General features: G+C 29.8%; 1 protein-coding gene across 1 annotated transcript in view; it reads left to right on the forward strand.

Moving 5' to 3' along the window:
* LOC129966920 (neuronal acetylcholine receptor subunit alpha-10-like) overlaps positions 1-22,346 on the forward strand; it is a 640,729-nt gene that overhangs the window by 362,734 nt on the left and 255,649 nt on the right. Inside the window, exon 2 of the mRNA XM_056081538.1 lies at positions 12,435-12,580. Coding sequence (XP_055937513.1) covers positions 12,485-12,580 — 96 coding nt within the window. The 5' untranslated portion in view covers positions 12,435-12,484. The remainder of the gene's footprint in view (positions 1-12,434; positions 12,581-22,346) is intronic.

Genomic DNA, 22,346 nt, shown 5'->3' on the forward strand with positions numbered 1-22,346 from the left:
TTGCTATGATTTACTTATGAAAATGCATGAACTTCTCTTCCAAAATTATTATTTCACAAAAACAGTTTTTTTTTTCATTATCTTAAACTTAAGATTATGCGATAATGTTTAGTGACATTAATTTCATTTCTATATTGTGGTTTCTTTATTTTTAATAATTTATTTTATAATTTGTAAAAAAAAATTTATGTTGTGAAATTTAAACTCATCCATTAAAACATACAATACTTTTGCCAATGTTAAAATTGAGACTAAAAAAAAAAAAAAAAACCTTCTTTAGACATTTTCACTTTACTTCCGCATTTGTTTCATTGTATATATGAAACAGTAAGTGTAATAAAGTAATGATTATCGAATTACTTACATTTACTGTAATTAATGCACTATTACATCTATGAAATATTTTCTATAATGATTGCACTATTACGGTCAATTAAATAAAATATTTTAATTGCCTGTGCTATAATTTTTGGACTAATTCAGTTAATTTCATATTTTCCATATTTTTAGTTTTCATATTTTTAAGTGAAATTTAAAATATATACATACTTGTCACATTAATATTTAACGCCAAAAAAATAAATATTCCGATCGAACAAGCTGGTCACAAAAGCGGTTAGTAATTTATGAAAATTTTATTTTTTGTCAAAGCAAAAACCTGTAAATATTAATTAAAAGAATTAAATAAAAAAACTATGTAAAGTAGTGTGATATCAGTTAATATCTTGTTTAGTATTACTATCTTAAAATAGGATATTATTTTCCTTTAAATATTTTAGAGCATTTTTAAACAGATTTTTAACATGGTGAATTTTCCTTGAATTCGAATAAAACACTCAGTCTGAATTGACGATTTAATATTTGCGAATGGTCTTGTAACCGTATAATATTTTTTTTTAATGAAGGATGTAAGATTTATCCAATTTGTAGGGAATGCCAGATGGATAGAATGCTGTCAAAGCATCTAATTACTTTCCCATAATCCAGATTGATCGACACTTACTTCCGTTTATTATTATAGTAATAGACCTGAAGACCTCGTGGATTTACTCTAGGTCCATTTGTCTAAGAGAGTTATTCAATTCTACACGAAACTTTTCTTAACAGTGGCAGACGATTTTATGTTACTATGGCAACTATAGTCAAATTATTTGAAATTTAAATAATCATTTGGCATCGTTTTATTTATCAAATATTACTTTATTTATTCGTTATCAAGACGAATCAATTTAAAGTATTCAGTGCAAATCCACAACGAATAATCTTTATAGTTTTAACAAATGTAAAACTAAACCTGTTGAAATTTTTCACCTATTAAATGTCTACCTAAGTAATGGCGCCGTAGCAAGATGTGGAAAATTAGAATGGCACAAGTTGTTTAAAATTAACTGTGAATTATTTGAAAATTCTACTGGTAATCATTACCCGAGATCAATGAACAATTGGACTGTGATCTACAGAGTATTTTTTAATTTGAAAAGAAAATATTGAAGCATAATTAATGCAATATACTACAGTGAGAGTTTGGATATGGTAAAGCATATGTCTGTCCAAAAGACTTTCATACTGCACTGTTATGCCCTAAGTCCTCAAATGTACCCAAAGTTTCTCTTTATAATCCAGGCATAGCACCTACGAATTGCCAAATGTTTTGAACTCTCAAAGAAGCATTAGAAAGCAAGAGAAATCGAATAAAGAAGTAGAAAAAAATGTTGGACATTTGACTTTATACATTTCGAATTTATCTTATCATTCGGGGGGAGGACTTATTACGCTTAGAAACTATAGACATGAAAGAAAATTATATAGAAAAATAACGTTAGAATTATCGTGGTTGTCTTTTAAAAATGTCTCCACATATTTGATGAAAATGGCAGCAATAATGTTAAATTTCAAATTCCTTCATATATTTAAGCAAATGTTTATTACAGATTTTATTATTATAATTGTGAAATCTTAAGCTCACATTTCATGACCAGTGCCTGAACCATATTATGCCATAATGTAATGTAAAATATCTAGCCTGTAGTATTCGTTACTAATTACAGGAAAATAAGCGTCATATAATAACTAGAATTGCTGATATTAATCCTGGATAAGCTTATAAAGATATTACAGCTAACCAGACTTTTCTCCAAATGAAGAAAATAAGAAAAGTGGGAGTTGTTTCCTCAAAACTTCTCGCGTAATCTCAAATAATAGTGTTATTTCAGATAATGACTTGCACGACAATGGTGCACAATAATTATGAAATATTAAATTTAGAGTGAATTTTACAATTTTACTGAATCTATTGGGTGATCCTTGGCGAAGTTTTTCGTGATTATAGTATCCGAAGTATCCGAAAATAGTACCCGGTTAATAATATCCGAAAATTGAAATTGCCTTTTACACGATTTTTTTTCTCAACCGCTCAAAATAAAATTTGACAGAAAGCTACACCGATAAAATTACATGCCAAATTTGATATATTTATGTTACTGAGCTTTTGAATTATCGTGTTTACTTGTTTCTGAAAGTACGTATCGACAGACGGTCAACCTGTATGATTAAATTCAATATTTGATAAGTGTCTACTCTATAGATATTAAATTTTTGTTTCGAATTTTATCTTCGTTTTGCAGTTATCGTATTAATTTATATTCGAACATCCGAACTGACATACTTTCTTTCAATGCATTTTGCTCAAAATCTGTGTAAAATTTACAAATTTGGTGTAAAGGCAGATGAAAGTTAAATTTCATCTGCCTTTTTTGAGTTATTTTTGTCACAGATAGGCATATGGCCAAAAATGTATTTTTCAAAGTTAAGGAGATCTAAAATGTGGAAATTCGTCAAATTCTAGAATTGTAATTTTCCTTGACAACTACAAAACGTTTTTTGTACTTCGTACACCAGGAAGTAAAAAAATGAGTCAGTGGAAGCAGTCAGAAGCAGTCATCGACTTTACCATTGCGATTAAATTTTTTAAACTTTATATTTAGGAAGTATCAAAGCGTTAAGTACTCTAAACTTAAACAACTGTAATCTCGATATTTTCATTAATCTCCACATCACCTTGAGTTAATAACAAATACTTTGGTAATTATTAAAAAAAATGAAAAAAAAAATACCTTATCGAATCGAATTTGATATTTGATATTTACAGAAATCTGTATCAAATATTGCTCCAATTCCGTCAAAAGTTTTGACTCTCAGTCTTACTATTTTATGCGTAAAAATGTGAATGTAATAAATAAAATACTGTAACAAACTTTGTAATTTTTTCTGTAAATATTTCTATTCGTTTTCAAATATCTGAGACAGATCTGAAATACTCAGATTCTGGAGTGAAAATCGCGTAATTTAGGAGTATTTTTACGTAAAAACGGCATTTCCAGGGATTTGGCGACTTGGAACCTTCTGGTAAGATACTTGGCGTAAAATAGATAGTTCTGGAAAATTCCATGACTTAAGTTGTAGGATGACTTAAGCTGTAAGCCTAGAACCCTCCAGAACCTTGGCGAGAGTCCTAGATTTTCACGCCAAATCAGGTATAAATACCACTGCCCTATTGACCATGATCAATTAGAGAGTAATAAAGACGAGTGTTAGTCCAGTGCTCAGAAGCTGTTATCTGCCTGAAGTATTACAGACCTCAGTATTTGGAAGCTGTTTCCTGTTGTATTAGTTGAATTGGAGCTGCGAAATTGTGACTCATAATTGCTGTAATTTCCTGCATGTTCTAAATATTCCTACGAATAAACGTCTTGTGATTTTCGAGAGATTATTTTTCAATACTAAATGTACCGCGGTACAATACTAAATGTACCAGATAGAGGAAGTAGGCATGTGGTCCTGATATCAAGACATTAGATCTTTACCAGATTGTGTTTCCAATATATCTATGGAAATGTAAGTTCGAATGCTTAAGCTATTTTTCCCCACCCTATCAGAAAATTAATATATCATATATATAAAATGATGCGTTTGTGCGTGTCTGCTCTCTAGATAGCTGACCATTACCCAGAATAAATAAATTCGGTACACATATTCTTTGCATTAAAATGTAGACGTTTTTGAAAGGTTTCGGAGAAGTTCATTACACCGATATTTTTCGAAATTTCAATAATTATTTTAATGAATTAAAAACAATTTACGTTTCAGTGCAATATAACTTTCGAAAATAATACCACATAAAAATGATTTTAAATGCCACAATTTAAAATTTAAAAATATTATCTTCATAATTTTTATAAATTTAATTATCATTTATTTTTTCCGAATTTTGATCATTTTTAAAATGTATTTTTTTTTCGATACTTTCAACAATAAATTTTGTTGTTGCAAGGAAATTCAAATTGTTTTCATTGTTTCACCAATATTTATCTAATCGCAAGATTTTCTTTCGTTGTTGAAATCTAAGAAAGAGGATCTTGAAGTATCTGAAAACAAAATTAACGTAGTCACAAAACCCATTGCACAGTTCGAAACCGCTTCCCGTGAAGCTGAAGTTTCTAATCATTCTATGAAGACGTGTGATTTGTCTACATTAGTCAATCCCATGAGTATTCTCTAAGAGAATCATGAGCATCAAGTTCTGCATAAGGTATTTAATTTTAGTTATAATTTGTAATGAAACCATAAGTAATGCAATACGATACAATAGTAAATACAATACAATTACAATGTCACACTTCTCACTCCGTCGCCTTGCCAAAAATATAGCAGACAGCAACGCCATTTATTTATTTATTTCACGGCCGTTGGGGAGTTTCGATAGTGTTCTAATTTCCCCTTCTTGGCGGATGTATTGCAGCTTGATATCTTACCATTTGTTCTCGATTATAAGTCAAATAGTTTGAAACAAAATGGTCCCAAAAGCAAAATTTATTGAACTAACTACACACAACTAATATTCCTGACGAACCGAACTGCCTTTTCTCCAATAAAGGCTAATATTGTCCGAGGCTTCCAGAAATTAAAGAGGTGTGTTAAGAATTCAGTTAACCACGTGGTCTTTCTGGGTGGAGCTAGCTGACAATCATGTAAATATTACGTGGTCTTCTTGTTGATATTAGTATATATATATATATATATATATATATATATATATATATATATATATATATATATATATATATATATATAATGGATTTCGAATCCTGTCGGCTAAATAATATGTAACATTATTTGGTTGAAGCAGAAGGTAGGTTTGAAGACATAGACGAGACGTTGTATTTTTAATTCTCTTTAATATCCATCTCGGGACAGCAATTTATTTTCAAGCAGACGCAGCAAGACACAAAAGCAGAAGTAAGAAAGAGCAAACAGGGCGAAATGGGACGAAAAAATGATCACCAGTCTTATATAACATAGGATTTCTGGCCAGGCGCCAATTCAATACACATGGTGACCTTTGACACTTTTTCAAGGGCACCAAAGATATCACTTTCATTTGATACGTAGTACTGGTGGCGCATTATTTTTACGAAGGGATTAATTAAATGGAAAGTGGAATTGAATCAAGAAATAAGAGAATATTTTATAATGAATTTACGATGTCTAAATTAAGATAAAGTTTTGGAAATTAATTAAATTGAAATTAGAATTAAAATATCATTACACACACACACACAGTTCTCTAGGCCTACTACACTATGGCGTAATCATGTGCCTACTGTCGGTGATGTTGCCAATAAACCACATAAAAGACAACCTGTGTCTTCAAGTCATTTCACCCAGGCAACAATCTCCACTATCAAATAAATTAGTGTGTAATCAAAAAAAGCAACATTAATTTATTTATCAAGGTGTAAGGCTTAGGGAATTTGACACGTTTCAAATTTTGTTCCATTGTCCAAACATCTTGAATATATTTTTTTCATGTGGACTATGGTTACTTGATATTAAAGTTTTAGCTAATGTTTGTAGGAGCTCATGCTTAAGATCCTGAAAAATCCTCCACATTTGAAAGATTTATGAATGAAGATCAATGAAGGCTAATATTGTCTGAGTCTTCTAGAAAGTGGAGAGTTATAAGGCGTAGAGAAGTTTCAAATTTTTATTCATTCGTCTCAATTATACTTTTTTGTGTGGACAATATCAACTTTAATATCAAGTTTTTGTAAGAGCACGGGCTTAAGATCCTGAAAAATCCTCCACATTAGATGCTAGATGACTTATGGTGGTATGATAAATATTTAAAAATGTTAAATATTTATCATACCACCATCTTTTGAATTTCTAGATTTCTTCTTCATCATCTAGCAAATATATATATATAATTACTTGGCCCAACCAAATGTATCCGTTTTAAAATTTCTAATAAATATTTACTTTTTTTCAAAATTTGATGTAACTCAATGAATCAAACTGGCAGAAAATTCTACGCCTTTCAGCTACAAATTATATTCCTTTGGAATAATCTTGAGTTAGTTACCTGAAAAATTATTCATCCCATAAATCGAATGCATTAAGACAATGAATTAACGTAACACCCAACTGAAGAAAAAACGATATAACTAATGATAATGTTTTCAAGAGCCCCGTTTAATTTCCCCTTCTTATCTGCAGTCTATAATAATGACGAATTCCAGCAATTTCGGTTGCGAAAGTGAAGCAGATTACTATTTTTTCCCCATTTGCACCAGTAAAAAAAGTCTTTGAATTGAATTTAATTGTTCTAATTATTCTAATTACGTGGGGGAGAAACTGTCTCTCTATTTTCCCACGAAGTAGAACGAAGCACGATGTATGGACAAAACATTTGGCTAAATTAATTGCATAGTTTTGAAATGTGCAAGAGGATCTTCGCAGTTTGTCACTACTTTAATTTTGAGTAATTAATTTTACCTGAGTAAAGGAAACATTACACTTCTAAGAAATAGTTAAGGAGCAATATTTATTTAATAAGATTGCAGATAGTGTGACAGTTAATTGAATTATTTAAAAAAGATATACAGAGGGTATTGACCTTAAATCTAGAGATCTGGTATGATGTGATATATGTCTATAATAATCTCTCTTTGAATATTTTGAATATTTCTGAAATAAAGTGGGGTTTTTTTACCCTTTTACTTTTTTTTCAAACTTAATTAGATATATTCCGTTTTGGAAATACGCTATTTTCTTTATTCAATTGCGACTCCTAAGAGTATTTAGTTGCTAGTAGATTACGCACAATTATTGCAATGAATTACAGCATCATTTTATGATTTAACACTTTAAAGGGCCATTTTTTTCTAGTCATATTATGTTAAAATATTTTTAGACTTGAAATTAGAATAAGAAAAGAGACTCATTTAGCTTATTAGATAAATTTAATTTGACTAATGAATTAATTTGGTTAATTAATAATTAAGTAACAAATCAAGACACATCATTTTGTGTGAGATAAAGAACTGAAGCATCTGAGTTTCTGTCATTCTAAAAAAAATTGTCAGAACTTACGCCAACCTACATAATTTCATACAAATATTGATAAATTTGATGGGAAGCATACTTGCCACGGCCCTAGAAAGGGTTAACAAGTTAATTGCCAATAACGTCATATCGCATAATTGGAGTTCTCACCAAACGGAATTCCAATTTTTTGCCTGGCAATGAACGGGTTAAATTTGCTTGTATTATCCAGTTGTTGATCGTGTGAATCACCTGTGATTCAAACCTTACTTATAAATTAAATATTCTTTTGTCTACTACAATTAAGAGATAGTGAAGAAGTCTGCATCTTTTTAGATATAGGTTCGAATCACAAGCGTGATTCATGGCAATGAACATGTTAATTTTTGCTGAGAAGAATGAAAAGCGATAATTCAAGTAAAGAAGTTAAGTTTAAACCCAACATATAATAAATAAATTTGATGTCCATTTCTGGATATAATTTCTTCCCACAAATTGAGTTGAAGTAATCTCTGATGATTCATATCCTTCATTTAATTAAAAATTACATAATAAATATAATATTTCTTGTTTTTTTATGTTTCCGAATGATCACTTCTAGATACCAATGAATAAACGCAACAAAAACTCAAAACTTTCGCCAACTTGAACCAAAGTTTGATGCAAAACTGGTGATAAAAGCCACAGCTTTTGCTTTAAACAGCATGTTTGACGAATCGATGGATGTCATTGCATGAATGGAAATTTCTGGAATTATGCCATTCTCTTGAATACGGACAGACATTCACCATTTTTGGTATATTTGATACAAATTCTGATAGTTCTCTACAATTGTAGATATTAAAAAATAAAGACTAAATTGATATGTGATTTTGTGACTACAAGTGCAGTTTTGTGTCAAATTTTTGTATCAACGATTGAGAAAAATGCGCTTAAAACCCAAATTCGATTTTTGGATACTCTTAACGCATGCCAGAGTTTAATCGCCAAGTAACTCGGCAAGATATATTCAGTAAAATTGCTATATTTACGCCAAAAGTTCATATTTCGTAGCTATTGTACGCCAATGCCATGTAAGGCCTTTTCTGGTATGGCAGATTTATTAGAGTATGGGAGAAAGTTTTGGGGAGACGATTTCCGCTGGTTTAAAAATAATGTAACTACTTTATTCATTCGACAAATAATAAAGGAAAGCTACTGAGATGAAAATATCTACAACAACTGACAACCGTTCTTATGATAGATATTAATCTAAGTGCCCCTACCTCCTTACAAAACAAGCAAAGTGTTGAAAAGAAAGCAGAACTACGTTTTGAAAAAGTGAAAGATGCAAATCTGAAGAAATGGCAAACACAGTAGAAAGAAAGTGAATCACAAGTTTTAGATGAGCAATTTGCCAGAAATTTATATGCTTGGAACATTTTAAGCATATTTTCGTGAAATGAGATACAATGAAGTGAATATGAAAGTGATATTCTGCTTTCTATATCTAATTTTTTTTTTTTTTATTCCTGAATTGTTTCTATAGTTTTGTATTACATAAACAAATATTTCAGTTGGAATATTAGAAGTTTTATTTTTCATGACATTCAGCTAATTCTGTGGCCTTATATTGCATTTGTACGTTATGATTAAATGGTTTCAAATAATTGTACTCGTTAATATTTACTCCATTACATTTAAATTTTAATAATCAAAATCTTCAGAATTTATATTTTAAAATAGCTTATCCAGAAAATATGAATGGCCTTTCATTGCGGTATAGAGACACTCCCTCTGGAAGGTTAATCGGATTCTTTGTACTCATTAATACTTATCTTATTAAACGATCTGCACGTTAAACCGTCCGGGACAAACATCCTCCCGCTAGTGTGATGTGGTGTGGAGAGGGGGGTGCCAGCTCAGGTGTAGTCCTCGTCATCTGACCGACGTTCAAAAATTACGAGGTCCATCCCAAAATAGCCCTAGTGTCGCTTTAAAAACGGGACATTAATATAACTAACTAAACTAAACTAATTAAACGATCATAACTCTCAGCAACTCATTTTATAGATCTTTTTCAAATTAATTACTTTGAAACGCAAAAACAGGTGGTATTTCAAGTTCCACCCAACCCTCTTTTCTTCATGTGTTAACATATTTGGATGCAAAAAAGTGAATTCTATTTTTGATAGCAAAAAGATAAACCAATATAACTGCTCTGTATTTTTTTCCACATTTTGATACTTTTCGTAACAATTCGACAAGATTAATTTTAAAAAAGATTTTGTATTTAAATATATAGTATTTTTATGACGCTTTTCTGTGTAGTAATTTTCATCTGATAACACATGTATGAGTTTATACATTAAACATATATTTATCGTAAATCGTTCAAATTTTAATCTATGGAGCTAGTGAACAATTTTAATGACATTTCTAGCATCAAAATTATGTAAATTGTAAAAGTAACATTTTATGTTATAAAACTTTTAAATTGTGTTTCCATATCTTATAAATCATTTATATAAAAGTAAAACTTTTTATGATTTTTTTTTTAATTTTTGATGTGGTGAAAAAAACATTGCACCGAAAAACATTGTAAATTTTTGATTAAAAATGCAATTTCAATATTAGACGTCCAAATTAAACTTCACTAGTATCAAGATTTGATAATAAAATGTGGGTACGAAGGATACAATTTACAGACATTGTATATTGTATAATGTTTCTAAATTTTAATTTTAATTTTGTTCCAATTTTTTCTTTACGTGTCATCAAAATGTTTTGAAAGCTTTTTCTCATTAAAAACTTTCAGACAAAAAAAATTCACCACAGTACTTTTTATCGTTTTCTTAATCATTGATGCTTAATTTAAATTTTATGTATATAAAAATTCCTGTAAAATATAAAGTTCCTATGTTCACTGAATTTCCAATTTTCGGTTTCTTACACATACTTTTCATGCTTCCATCAAGGTAAAAAGACAGCTTGAGTACGTAAACATCTTTAAAAAAAAATAAATGTTTCGTATGTGCTGCAAATTGAATGGGTTTAAATTAGATAGTTAAATTACATTTTCAAATTGTTTACAAACTCTGAATATTTAAAATTAAGGTGAAAAGTTTAAAAACTTTATTCACAGTCTTAAATTGTTTTTGAATTTAGGAAATCTTTTTTTGCTTGATATTTGAGTGATTGAACATTTGTTTTCTGTAAAAATTTCATCTTATAAATTATTTATTAAGGAATGTTTTTCTTTATATGCTTCAAATGCTTTATACAAATACACTAGAGTTTATTGTTACAACAATATTAAAGAGTATATTTATTATGGTGAGTATTATCTGGTGAGTATTATCCACTTATTGAACGAATAAAGAATTCACTTTCTTTATTTCAACTGGTATGTGCTTTGCTTTCAAATTATAAAGATGTTTTTTGGTTTTATGATTAAAGGATCTTTTTGTAGTTTTGTTTTATTCAATTTTGCCGTGGTCTTGATTACATTTTAAAAAAATTGAAATGATATTTTGCTTGTTATTGCATAATTTAGCGTCTTTAATTTTGTGATATTAATTCTTATCTCCAAAACCTCAATTTCTTGGGATTTTCGGGTCTTGAGAGGTCAATATTTTAGACGAAAGTCAGACCCCCTTCACAAAAAAAAACCCTGGTTTGAATCCCAGCCTGAAGATAACCCTTGAAAAAGTCATCAGATCGGATTCATCTTTTGCTTCTTTTTGGTTCCTTTTTTTTACATTTAAACTTAATATTTTTTTCCAATTTGGTTAAGTTCATTTGTGTTTTAATTGTAGCAGTATCAGCGCTATCTAAATACAATGTATCATTTATTAGTTTGGTTCAGGAAACATTTAGTTATATTTGAATTTCATAATGAGGTTTTTTATTTATAGTTTCTTAAGAAATTCAATGTAATTTAAGGAATTCATGTAATTAATTTTTAAGGAATTCAATGTAATGTAATTTCGAAATTTAATTTATAGATACTTTTCGTTATACTTCTGAGTGTTTTAGATATATCTCCTGTCCTTTAATACGCTAACTGCTGCGCGAATCTCTAGTGGTTGATTACAATATGATTATATATTGCATTTTTTAAAAAATAATTTAGGGATGTTAAAGTGTCATCTAATTAGAGGGAAAATTTGAGTCTTGGCAGCTTATGTTTAATCATCATAGTGGTCGACAGAAGGGATTTTTAGGTTTTCAAATTGAATTTAAAAACAAGTTGTTTTGGTTTATCTGCCTTTTTTTGAAATTCCCAGGCAAAATAATTTTGAATTTCAAAACTTCGAAGAAATATAAAAAAGAATGATTTATCTGCTTCGAAATCTTATTTCTTCCCTTTGCACTCTGAAATGAAATGAGATGAATTATCATATATATATATATATATATATATATATATATATATATATATATATATATATATATATATATATAGAGAGAGAGAGAGAGAGAGAGAGAGAGAGAGAGAGAGAGAGAGACAAAAGTATTAGAATCAAGTTAATAGGAAAAACAAAAAATCAAATAAAAATTAAACCAAAAAAATTATAAAAAATATAAAAAAAGAATCCGGCCTGAAGACTTTTTCAAGGGTCACCCTCAGGCAGGGATTCAAAGAAAGGGATTTTTTCTGTGAGGAAATACAGACATTGTCTAATAATGATTCCTCGTGACCCGAAAAATTCGTTTTTGTTTCGTTTTCAAACTTTTTCTTACTTAAGATTGGTTACTATATATATATATATATATATATATATATATCCCTTTTTGTGCTTAGAAAACTCTGAAATACTTGTACGTTTTTTACAATTCTTAAAAATTAATTAAAAAAAATGTTTACTATCATAAGTTTTCTATAATAATCATGTATAAATTATATCATATATCGCATATAAAAAAACAAAGCATGATGCAATTAGAGTTTACATAAGTGTGCAAAGGGATAAACATATTTAATCAAAATAACTGGATACTTGCAGGATTAATTAGAATTCCTCACCCGTACAAAGAGATTCTGATTCGTCTTTTTATATTTTTTTCAGATGAAGAAGAGATCGAGTACAGTGCAGAGAAACGACTCGTTGACAAACTGATGCGAGGGTATGACAACACAGTTAGACCCGTAAAAAATGCCTCAACGCCCATCGTCATACGACTCGGGATTACACTCACGCAAATTTTTGATTTGGTAAGTGAAATGGATAATTTTTAATAATTAAATGTCTAGTAATTAAAAAACCCATAGTAGCCAAGTGATATGTTTTAGATTTTGAAGCTGAAGTTTTAGATTTTGAAGCTCCTTTGGAATTCGATTCCAACGAAGAAATCATATAAAGTATTTAGAACTGTAATGTCTTGATCAAGACTGATCAAATAACGAAGCAGATTTTCCAGACACTTCTTTATTTTACAGCCCTATATATACAAAAGAACAACTTGTTCTAATCTTGGTTAAATAAATAGTTATTTACTCCTGTAGTAGGAGACACAACAGTCGAAGTTGCAGGTTTATCTTGAAACTCAGTTCTCCATCAATACGGAGAAACAACACCACAAGGAACTAACAGGTTGTTAGTCAACACGACCACTCCAGATGTAGTTCTCGGACTCCAAACTAGTGGGCGTAGTCCAACAGTCTTCCTGCAATTTGTTTCTTCTCCTCTCCCTAAAAAAAAATTATCCACACTTTATTTCGGAGACAATCTCCGCCTCTTAATTTACATTGGTTGTTTGAGCTCTCTTTCGGCCAATCGGGGTTCAGCAATATGCTCCCTCAGCGGTGCCAGTCGGTCCTGGGAAGGTCCTTTTAGTGATGCACCTTTCGTAACTGACTATTCTGGAACACGGAGTTATCACAGTCCTTTGACAATGAGAAAAATTTAGCATCCAGATGTTCGGACACCCCTTTCTCTTTGAAGGTGCAATCAATATCTCTTGGACGAGGAATTCCCACATGTGGTCTTTCACGGTAGTCGCTAATGAAAAGATGCGAAACCACCCAGGTGAAAAGATCCACCATCTGGCTATCTCGAGGAGTTTAGTAATTAACAGCGACGACACAGCTGGCTGTAAATGTCTTTTCAGTACTGGGAAACGGGGAATGTTACAGGACCAAATATAATCCAACTAGTGTGATTCTGGAGCTTGAAGAAGAAGGCTGCCGATTGAGGAGCCGTCTTCAACATCTGACCACGGTTTAAAAAGTTTAGTTTGTTTATATTTATAAAAGAAGGTATAAATATAAACGAACTAAACTCGATATTAAGAAGATATCGAGTTATCTTTAGAAAGTGCTCGAGATTTCTATTTTCAGATTCCCTCACGAGAGTATTTTTTCAGCGTAGTATATAAGAAGTAAAACCTTATATGTGTTTTTCTTTTGAACATTTTGAAATGAAATTTTGACACAGAATTACACTCTTTATACTGGTATTAAATTTCACTTATTTAAAGTATTGCTTTTTGGAGTAATGGCGTTTACATGCATAACAATGTACAGACAGACAGATGATCAAACCAATGACATAATTGTCTAAAGTCTTGATACAAATGTATACTTTAGGGGCTAAAATTTTTTAACAAATAATTTGATTCTTTTGGTTTTTTTAAAGTTTGTAGATTTTGTGCTCATTTGCATTCGGACGGTAACATAGCCAGATTTCTTGTTAATGGGATTTTGTAAAACGTTTAATAAAAATCAATAAAATTGGTGTGAAAATCATTTACTAAATTTCATCCAACTAGTTTAAACCGTTTTCTAGTTGTCATGCTCATAAACAGACAATCAGAGCTATACAAAGATAGATTGATAAATTTTTGGGATGGAAAATTGTACTGAAGCACAGATTCGTCAAATTATGAGGTCAAATTTTTAGATGAAAATAATAATTTATATATACTTTGTGAATGAGAAAGTAAAAAATTATTATTCCCCTTTTATTTAAATATATAGAACAAACATTATCATTCAAAATTTTACAAATTGTTAGAGGGGGGCAAAAAAAAAAAAAATGTCACAGAAATTTATGATCGCACTATCCGATCAGATGAGCCTAAAGGCTCTGATCACAAGCGATGCAGCTGAATATCAAAGCTGATCAGTTAAGTTTTCCAGCTGCATACCGTGTCGCCAAATATTTGCACATTTCTCCGGAACCTATGTGGATACGAGAACTTTCTGTAACACGTGTATGTGTTTGCATCTATTGCCCAAGTGCAAATTATCGCCTAATGCGGGTTTATATTCGGCCAGCTATAAGACGGGCAGTAAGCAGCGCATGTGCAGAAAGGGACAGATTTATGTTTGCCACAATTTTATACGACAGATTCAGGCATTCCATGCTTGGCTATAAATTGCCGTTTTGGTGTCCCTGAATTTTTTTTTCACTGAGCATCGTATTAAAATGATGGATATTTGCACAAAGAAATGTGGTAAAATAAAAAAAAAATATAAGAAGGTCAGCATACCTAAATTTGGAAAACTATTAAAAAAAATGACAATGAAAAAGAAACACACACACACACACATTTCGGCATCAGATAGAACAAGAGCAAAAAATGTTGGATTTAATCTTTCATAAGTGATAAAGTTTTTTCTCGCCAAACAAACCGCCAAATTCTACAAACGCATGCGCAGTAGGAAAAAAATACAATACAGCGGCTTGTGGTTGTCCCATCGGGACAATTACTTGCCATTGACCAAACGGCATTTTTCAGTCTTTTTACGCATGCGCTGCCTAATGGTCGAATGTAAACCCGTCATAATAGAGATCATATGACATTATGATCATAAACATACCTTCGGGGTTATGTTTATCTTCATTCTGCTTATGCTCTGTGGTCGTATATCGAATCCTCCTATCTAGAACCAAGTTCCTTAAATATGTAAGTGAAAGTATTTTATTACATTAACATCATTATGATATTACATAATGTATCATTGTGTTTATAGATTATTGTATTCTTCTCAAAAGATTAAATTGAACATATATAAATAATCTTTGTTTTATAAAATATTTTAGAGTTGTTAACATTGTCATTACTTTTGTAGATTTTTATCGAATATGGAGATATATCAACTCTCAACTACGTCTAATGTATATATATGTAAATATCAGCTAATAATATTATAACTGTGCGTATTAAATATGTAATAAATATATGTTTATAAAGTTCCAGCCATTTATCCATTCAAAATTTTGTTTATTACGGAAATATAAGCCAGAGTTGATTGCTTCCAAAGAAACGTCTGTTATAAATATTTTTTACATTCCATCTTTTTAAACTTATGAACGTATGAAAGAGAAATTTAAATAACACGTACAACGTTTCAAAAATTACTTTAAGATGAAAGTTGTTTTTCAAGATAAGCCTAAAAGTGCTGAAATATTACTAGATACTATCGGAAATTGTTGAGAAATAATTTAATCTTAAAAGAAGAAGTTTTAAAGTAATTTATAATTAATTTAAGCAACAGCTGTTATTACTTAAAATTATTCGTTGAGACATTTTTAAAAATGTACTTTTTCGTATGATATACATATTGTGTATGAGTTACTGGGAGTTCGAACGAAAGCAATTATCACACAGATTTTGTACAGAACCATAAGTAAATGTAGATTAATATGAGTTACCTATAAAAAATGTTTCCTGCTAAAAGGTTGAAAAATAGTTAATTGGATGCAATTATGTAATAGGGACGCATTTCATAAATTACGAGTTTAGCATTACAAACTATTACTTACAATACATTGGATAAACTTTTTAGAAGAATAAAAATCAGCAAGATTCGACATGGTATTGGGATAATATTCTTAAGTCAAAAATCTTGCAGATTTTTGTTGGTTAATGAGGGTTTTTCTTCTAGCTCCTCTTTATCATCAGTATCCTTGTGTTGTATGCCATCATTTGTCCGATTCATGAGTGCGTAGCAAATTGTTCTTCGTTTTTTTTCATGTCTTCCAATTCGCATCAAAGTCGAATCAGAATTCAAAGTCTTCTACTAAAAGGTCCGCTGACTTTTCGATGAATTAGGGCTATTTCCTTTATTGGTCCAATAAAACCTCCTTCTTGAACCACCTGGACATCGAAATTGGTCACTGTAAGTGAATTATGGATCAATAGAACTGCCTGATTTTCTATGTATTCAGGTGCGAGAAATCTCTTCTTCGCCTTTTTGATAACACCCAAGCGCACTATAAGTGGCGGTATCGGCACATTTTTCATCTAACAGCCGTTTCAATAATCCTTTTCTTTCTGATTAATTAAAGTTCATTTGCTGTTATATACATATATAATATGCAAAAATTGCAGTTTACATGAGAAATTATATGCAAAAATCATGCTCCGAATTACTCGAATCGGGCTTGCGTCGATTCCACTGCAATTTCAAAGCTTCGCTGTATATATAAAATTCAAAATTCTGTAATGTATTTTTAACTAGATTGAACTTATTTTCTTTGATAAATCTGAATCTAAAAGAAATATATCTTTTCAAAGAAAATGATTTACATACAAGATTCCCAAAGTAGTTTCTTCTTCGAAACTTTTATTCCAAACATCCAAAAATTAATAAACGATTAACATTGAATCTAAAATAAATCGAGTTCTCAGTAGAGGCACTTGGATATTCTGCAGTCAGAATCCTAAAGCCTTTAAATTTTAGTTCGTTGTTACGCACGCATGTTTATTTCGTGTTATAATTTTTGAATTAAAGAAACTTCTTCAATTCAGAGGATTTGTATAGTTACTTACTCTAATACGTTGTATATAAAGATAAAGAATTGTCATGGTTTAAAAATTGAAACTCGAGATTTTGACGAGTATCCACGTTTTAGACTCTTTTTCTTTTGAGACAATTCTGGGACTTTGTTCATATCAATATTGAAACGCTGAAGAACGAAATTGCAATTGTCTCTAAATAATTTCTTGGGTTATAAAAGATCACCAAATGATACAATTTTTAAGATTCGCATCGTTCAAAGTTCAATTTCTAAATTTTGACAATCTTTTTTGAAAAATTATTGGTTTTTATTAAGAAAAAGACATTTGGATCGATCTTCTTGAAACTTTCTAACATATTTGTATTTAACATATTATCCTTCCTGCATAAAGATTGTGGATATTGGATAAGACTGTGAACGCGAGTGCTCAGATTTTTATTTTGAGAATCCCGCAAAGCAGAGTTTTATGTTTCATAGTATAGTAAAAAAAACACCTGAAGATACATTTTTGACACCTTCTCTTCGATGAATTGAAACCGAAAATCGAGTCGGATCTCAACTGTAGTCATAAGATGATGTATCAAATTTCATTTAAGTCGGTGCATTTTCCATTTATTTTACTTATATGTATACTAAACTATACAGACAATTCTTTGACAAATATACATCACGTATTCTAATTCTGTGCACCAAATTCTATCCATTTAGCTCTTTTTTTTCATTTTAACAGGCATTCGAATATCCGAACAGAAGCTCTTCTTTGAATAGATTTTACTTGATGATGTCGTGTCCGTGTTACCACGGAAAGGCGCTGCAGTAGCTTATGAGGCTAAAGACCCCTGAGCACCCAAGGGTAGAAGTCTGACTTCTAGCTCATATGAAGATGTAACTCACACATTAGCTTGCACAACCCCTTTTTACAGGGGGGCACATTCACACACACCTCACAGATAGAACACAGATGAAGAACAACCATGCCCGAACCGGGATTCGAACCCGGGACGCCCAGATCACAGGGAATATGCTCTACCATTATGAATGGACACCGGCTAGATTTTACTTAAAATTTGATATAAAATTTCGAATTTGGTCTTAAGACTGCATAACAAATTTCCTCCTCCTTGCTGAAAGTATTTTGTTCACAAAGAGACTTAATATCAAAAATAGCGTTTTTCGGACTCGAAGAGGTTTGAGATATGAAAATTCATCAAAACATCGAGTTCAAACTTTTTGGCAATTATAATGCTTTTCCTTATATACTTAAGGGGTACAATGGACGATGAAAATGTGTCTAAAACTGCGGGTCCTTACCTTTTAGGAATAGTTGGATTGAGAGTAATCGTCTGCAAAAAGAATTTTTTTGATATCTGCAACCGTTTGCTCAATATTAGTTTTTTTATTGATATTAAAATGTCACTCCAGCTTGTTTTACATTAGACTGCTGAAGTATGACAAAATTTCGTTTTCATTCAATTCATGAAGTTTTAAAATACTCCATGTGCATCGTATTTTTAATTACAACCCTGAAATTTTTCTGTTATGGTATTATAAATGTATGGTGATATAATTTTGCATGAATAAATCATTTTTGAATTTTTATTTCAATTTTTATTCGAACAATATTACTCAAACGATTTTTAAATCTTTTCAAAAATGTTAAATAATTTAAATAAAAATTGCATTTTCAGAAAAATTAAGCATGCAAATATTTTATAGAATTAAAATATCTGAAGTAATGCGCATGGAACAAATTTGAAATTTTATAATAATATTTTTTAATTTTTTTTACTAAAAATTCAAAAAGTTACCAATGAATTTTGATGAAAAATGTTTTACACCATTAAACTGATATAAAGCAATTGGTATGAAAATTTCAATTAAATTGATATAATGCAATTGGCATGAAAATTTCAATTAAACTGATATAAAGTAATTGGTATGAAAATTTCAATTAAACTGATATAAAGCAATTGGTATGAAAATTTCAATTAAACTGATATAAAGCAATTGGTATGAAAATTTCAATTAAACTGATATAAAGCAATTGGTATGAAAATTTCAATTAAACTGATATAAAGCAATTGGTATGAAAATTTCAATTAAACTGATATAAAGCAATTGGTATGAAAATTTCAATTAAACTGATATAATGCAATTGGCATGAAAATTTCAATTAAACTGATATAATGCAATTGGCATGAAAAGTTCAATTAAACTGATATAAAACAATTGGTATGAAAATTTCAATTAAACTGATATAAAGTAATTGGTATGAAAATTTCAATTAAACTGATATAAAGCAATTGGTATGAAAATTTCAATTAAACTGATATAAAGCAATTGGCATGAAAATTTCAATTAAACTGATATAAAGCAATTGGTATGAAAATTTCAATTAAACTGATATAAAGCAATTGGCATAAAAATTTGCTTTGAAAATAAGAATTTTTTTCAGCTTGGCTTCTATTGTGTTCTTAAACGAGAAAGTAGAAACTCGGGTTTTTTTTTTTTTTTTTTTTTTTTTTTCTGGCGCTATTATGGCAAAAGAAATCTTCACTTGAGAGAAATTCGAATAATCAAAGTTCGATAATTTAATATTTCATTTTCGATATTTAAGATTGAATTTGTTTGTTATATTGAAAATTCTTAACTCTGCCTTAATCTAACAAATTCGGAATCTTATCAATGAATTTCAAAAGATCCTGATTCAATCCAAATTTTAATCAGGTCCTTCTTTATGCACGATACATATTTACAAAATTTCTTGCACGATAAATATTTACAAAATTTCTTCGAATATAAAATGAAAAGAATTTCATTTTATATGCCTCAAAGAAAATCATATTTATAAACTTGAAATATAGTCCTACATTTAAAAAAAAGTCACAAATATTTTAGTATGCTTCTTTTGGCTGTATTATTCCGAGTGAGCTTGCTTTGCTGAAAGTTTTCAATATGCAAAGGAAAAAAAAATTAAATCCTTTCAAAAATGTATCTTTACTTAAACTAATAAGATTCCCAAACTAGTTTCTACTTCTGAAAGTCCAATTCCAAACATCCATAAACTTATCGAAAGGATTTGCTACTGAATTTAAAATAAATTGAGTTTGCAAGATTTCCAAAAGATTCTTCTGTCAACTAAATCCCACTCATTTTGCCTTTTCTTCGATGTTATGCTTTATATGGCGATTTCTTAATATGATATTTGAATTTGTATATCATTTTAAGTCCAACGGACATTTCTATAGGATCAGTGAAAACGTGTTCTCTATATAAAATATTTCCTTAATAAGTTCCGTTTATGGATGATATACAGAGTCAAAAGAAAGTAAACACCCATGACCGTTAAAGAAAGTGTTTTATTTCAAATATATTATCGACATATAAAGTATATATGCAATTATTAATTTATTCATATAGAATACAACAACTTGTAAACGTTTAATTAAATCAAAATGCAAAAAGAAATAAACAAAAAATCATCAAATTTCATGCGTCATAAAAAAAAAAGTAAACAGAGGGCACTGATACTGATAAAATCAACGAAAGCTGTAATATTAATATTTTGTCTGCAGTCCTTTAGATTTTATCATTGCCGGATACACTTTGCACTCGGATATTTCCTTTCAGAACCATTCACGATGGTGCATTATTTAGAGTTTTTTTTTTCTTTATTTTTAATTTATATTGTTAAAAATATCTACAAAATGGTAAGATGTAAATTAATTTTTCGGAGAAATACAAATTGAAACAATTATTTATTTTTCGGAATAATAAACAAGTTCTCATATTAGATGAATAATTATGCATCAAATTACTTTACCGAGAGCAAAGGGTTAATCGTCTAGACATAGATGTGACCAGTTTTGTTGTTAGTTCTAGAAGGGATTTTTTTTTGTCATTCTTCTATGACTCATCCTTATTAGAAATGGTTCTTTGGCGTGCATTTTTTCCAAGATATGTCCATAAATTTTCAATGGGGCTTAGATCTCGTGACTGTGGAGGAATGGTCTAAAGTTTCCGCAACACGATAGAATAACAATTCTTTCATCACCTTTGAGTGTTTGGGATCGTTACCATATTAAAAGTTCCAATTTCGTAATAATTCCGAATTCGCAACACTGGGAGTAACATTATCTTTTAAAATATTTAGGTAATCCATTTTGATCATTTTAGATTCGACAAATACTAAATTACTGACTCCTGCAGCCGCCATAAACCCCGAGATCTAACAGATCTACTCACATGTTTAATTGTTTTAGCTTAATATTTATTACTGGATTCTTCATTCTTTGGTCTCCATATTTTTGGAAGCTTCTGTGTGGCAAATAATTCAGTTTTTTTTTTCTCATCACTAAATAAAATATCATTCCAAAAAAATTGTATTCGATTTTATGCTTTGCATGGGGATTTCTTAATATGATATTTGAATTTGTATAGCATTTTAAATTCAACGAACAATGCTATAGGAAGTAAAAATGAGGTTCTTTGTATAAAATATTTCCTTATTAAGTTCCGTTTTTGGACGATATATATATATCTTGTTACAGTTAGTATCATTCTTTAAGCAATCCTAGATGTTCTTTTTTATATTATAGTGTTTCTATTCATTTACTCGATCCATTTGTTCAAATACTCATATAATGTCCTAAAAGAATCATTAATATCAATGCAAGTCGGCGAATCAATTTGTTACTTTATCTGTAGCAGTTACATCTATCATTTGATATATAGATTGTTGTAGATATAGACGGATTTCTTTGCTGATTGTCTGCTATCTGCGATCAGATGTGTGATAAATCAATGTCCGTGGTTTATCAGTTGAACTAAGAAGTCTCTTTTGCTGTTTTCTTTTTCTCATTTAACAAAAAATACACTAATTTATTTTTTTTCTCTTAATTGCGTGCAGTTATTATTAGTATTTTCTTACAATTATGGGTGCACTGTGAATTATGCTTTTCCAATAGTGTTAGGAACTAATTTTTTTTCTTTAATTTGTGGTATCTTCGTTGTTTGTTGTCACCTTCCTAGATTTCATTATAAAGCATTATGATATAAAATTATATTCCTCTGACTTGGTGGCAGATTCTTAGTTTTTTTTGTAAAAGAACATCCAACTTAACCCCAGAATGCATGATTTTTTTTTTTTTTTTGGAAAAATATGTTTGTAAGGAATAGCTGCATATAATTTAGGAAAATTATTTAAAAGAATTTCATTACTTTTAATGAATT

The sequence above is a fragment of the Argiope bruennichi genome, chromosome 4 (assembly GCF_947563725.1).
Source record: "Argiope bruennichi chromosome 4, qqArgBrue1.1, whole genome shotgun sequence".
NCBI classification, from domain to species: Eukaryota; Metazoa; Arthropoda; class Arachnida; order Araneae; family Araneidae; genus Argiope; species Argiope bruennichi.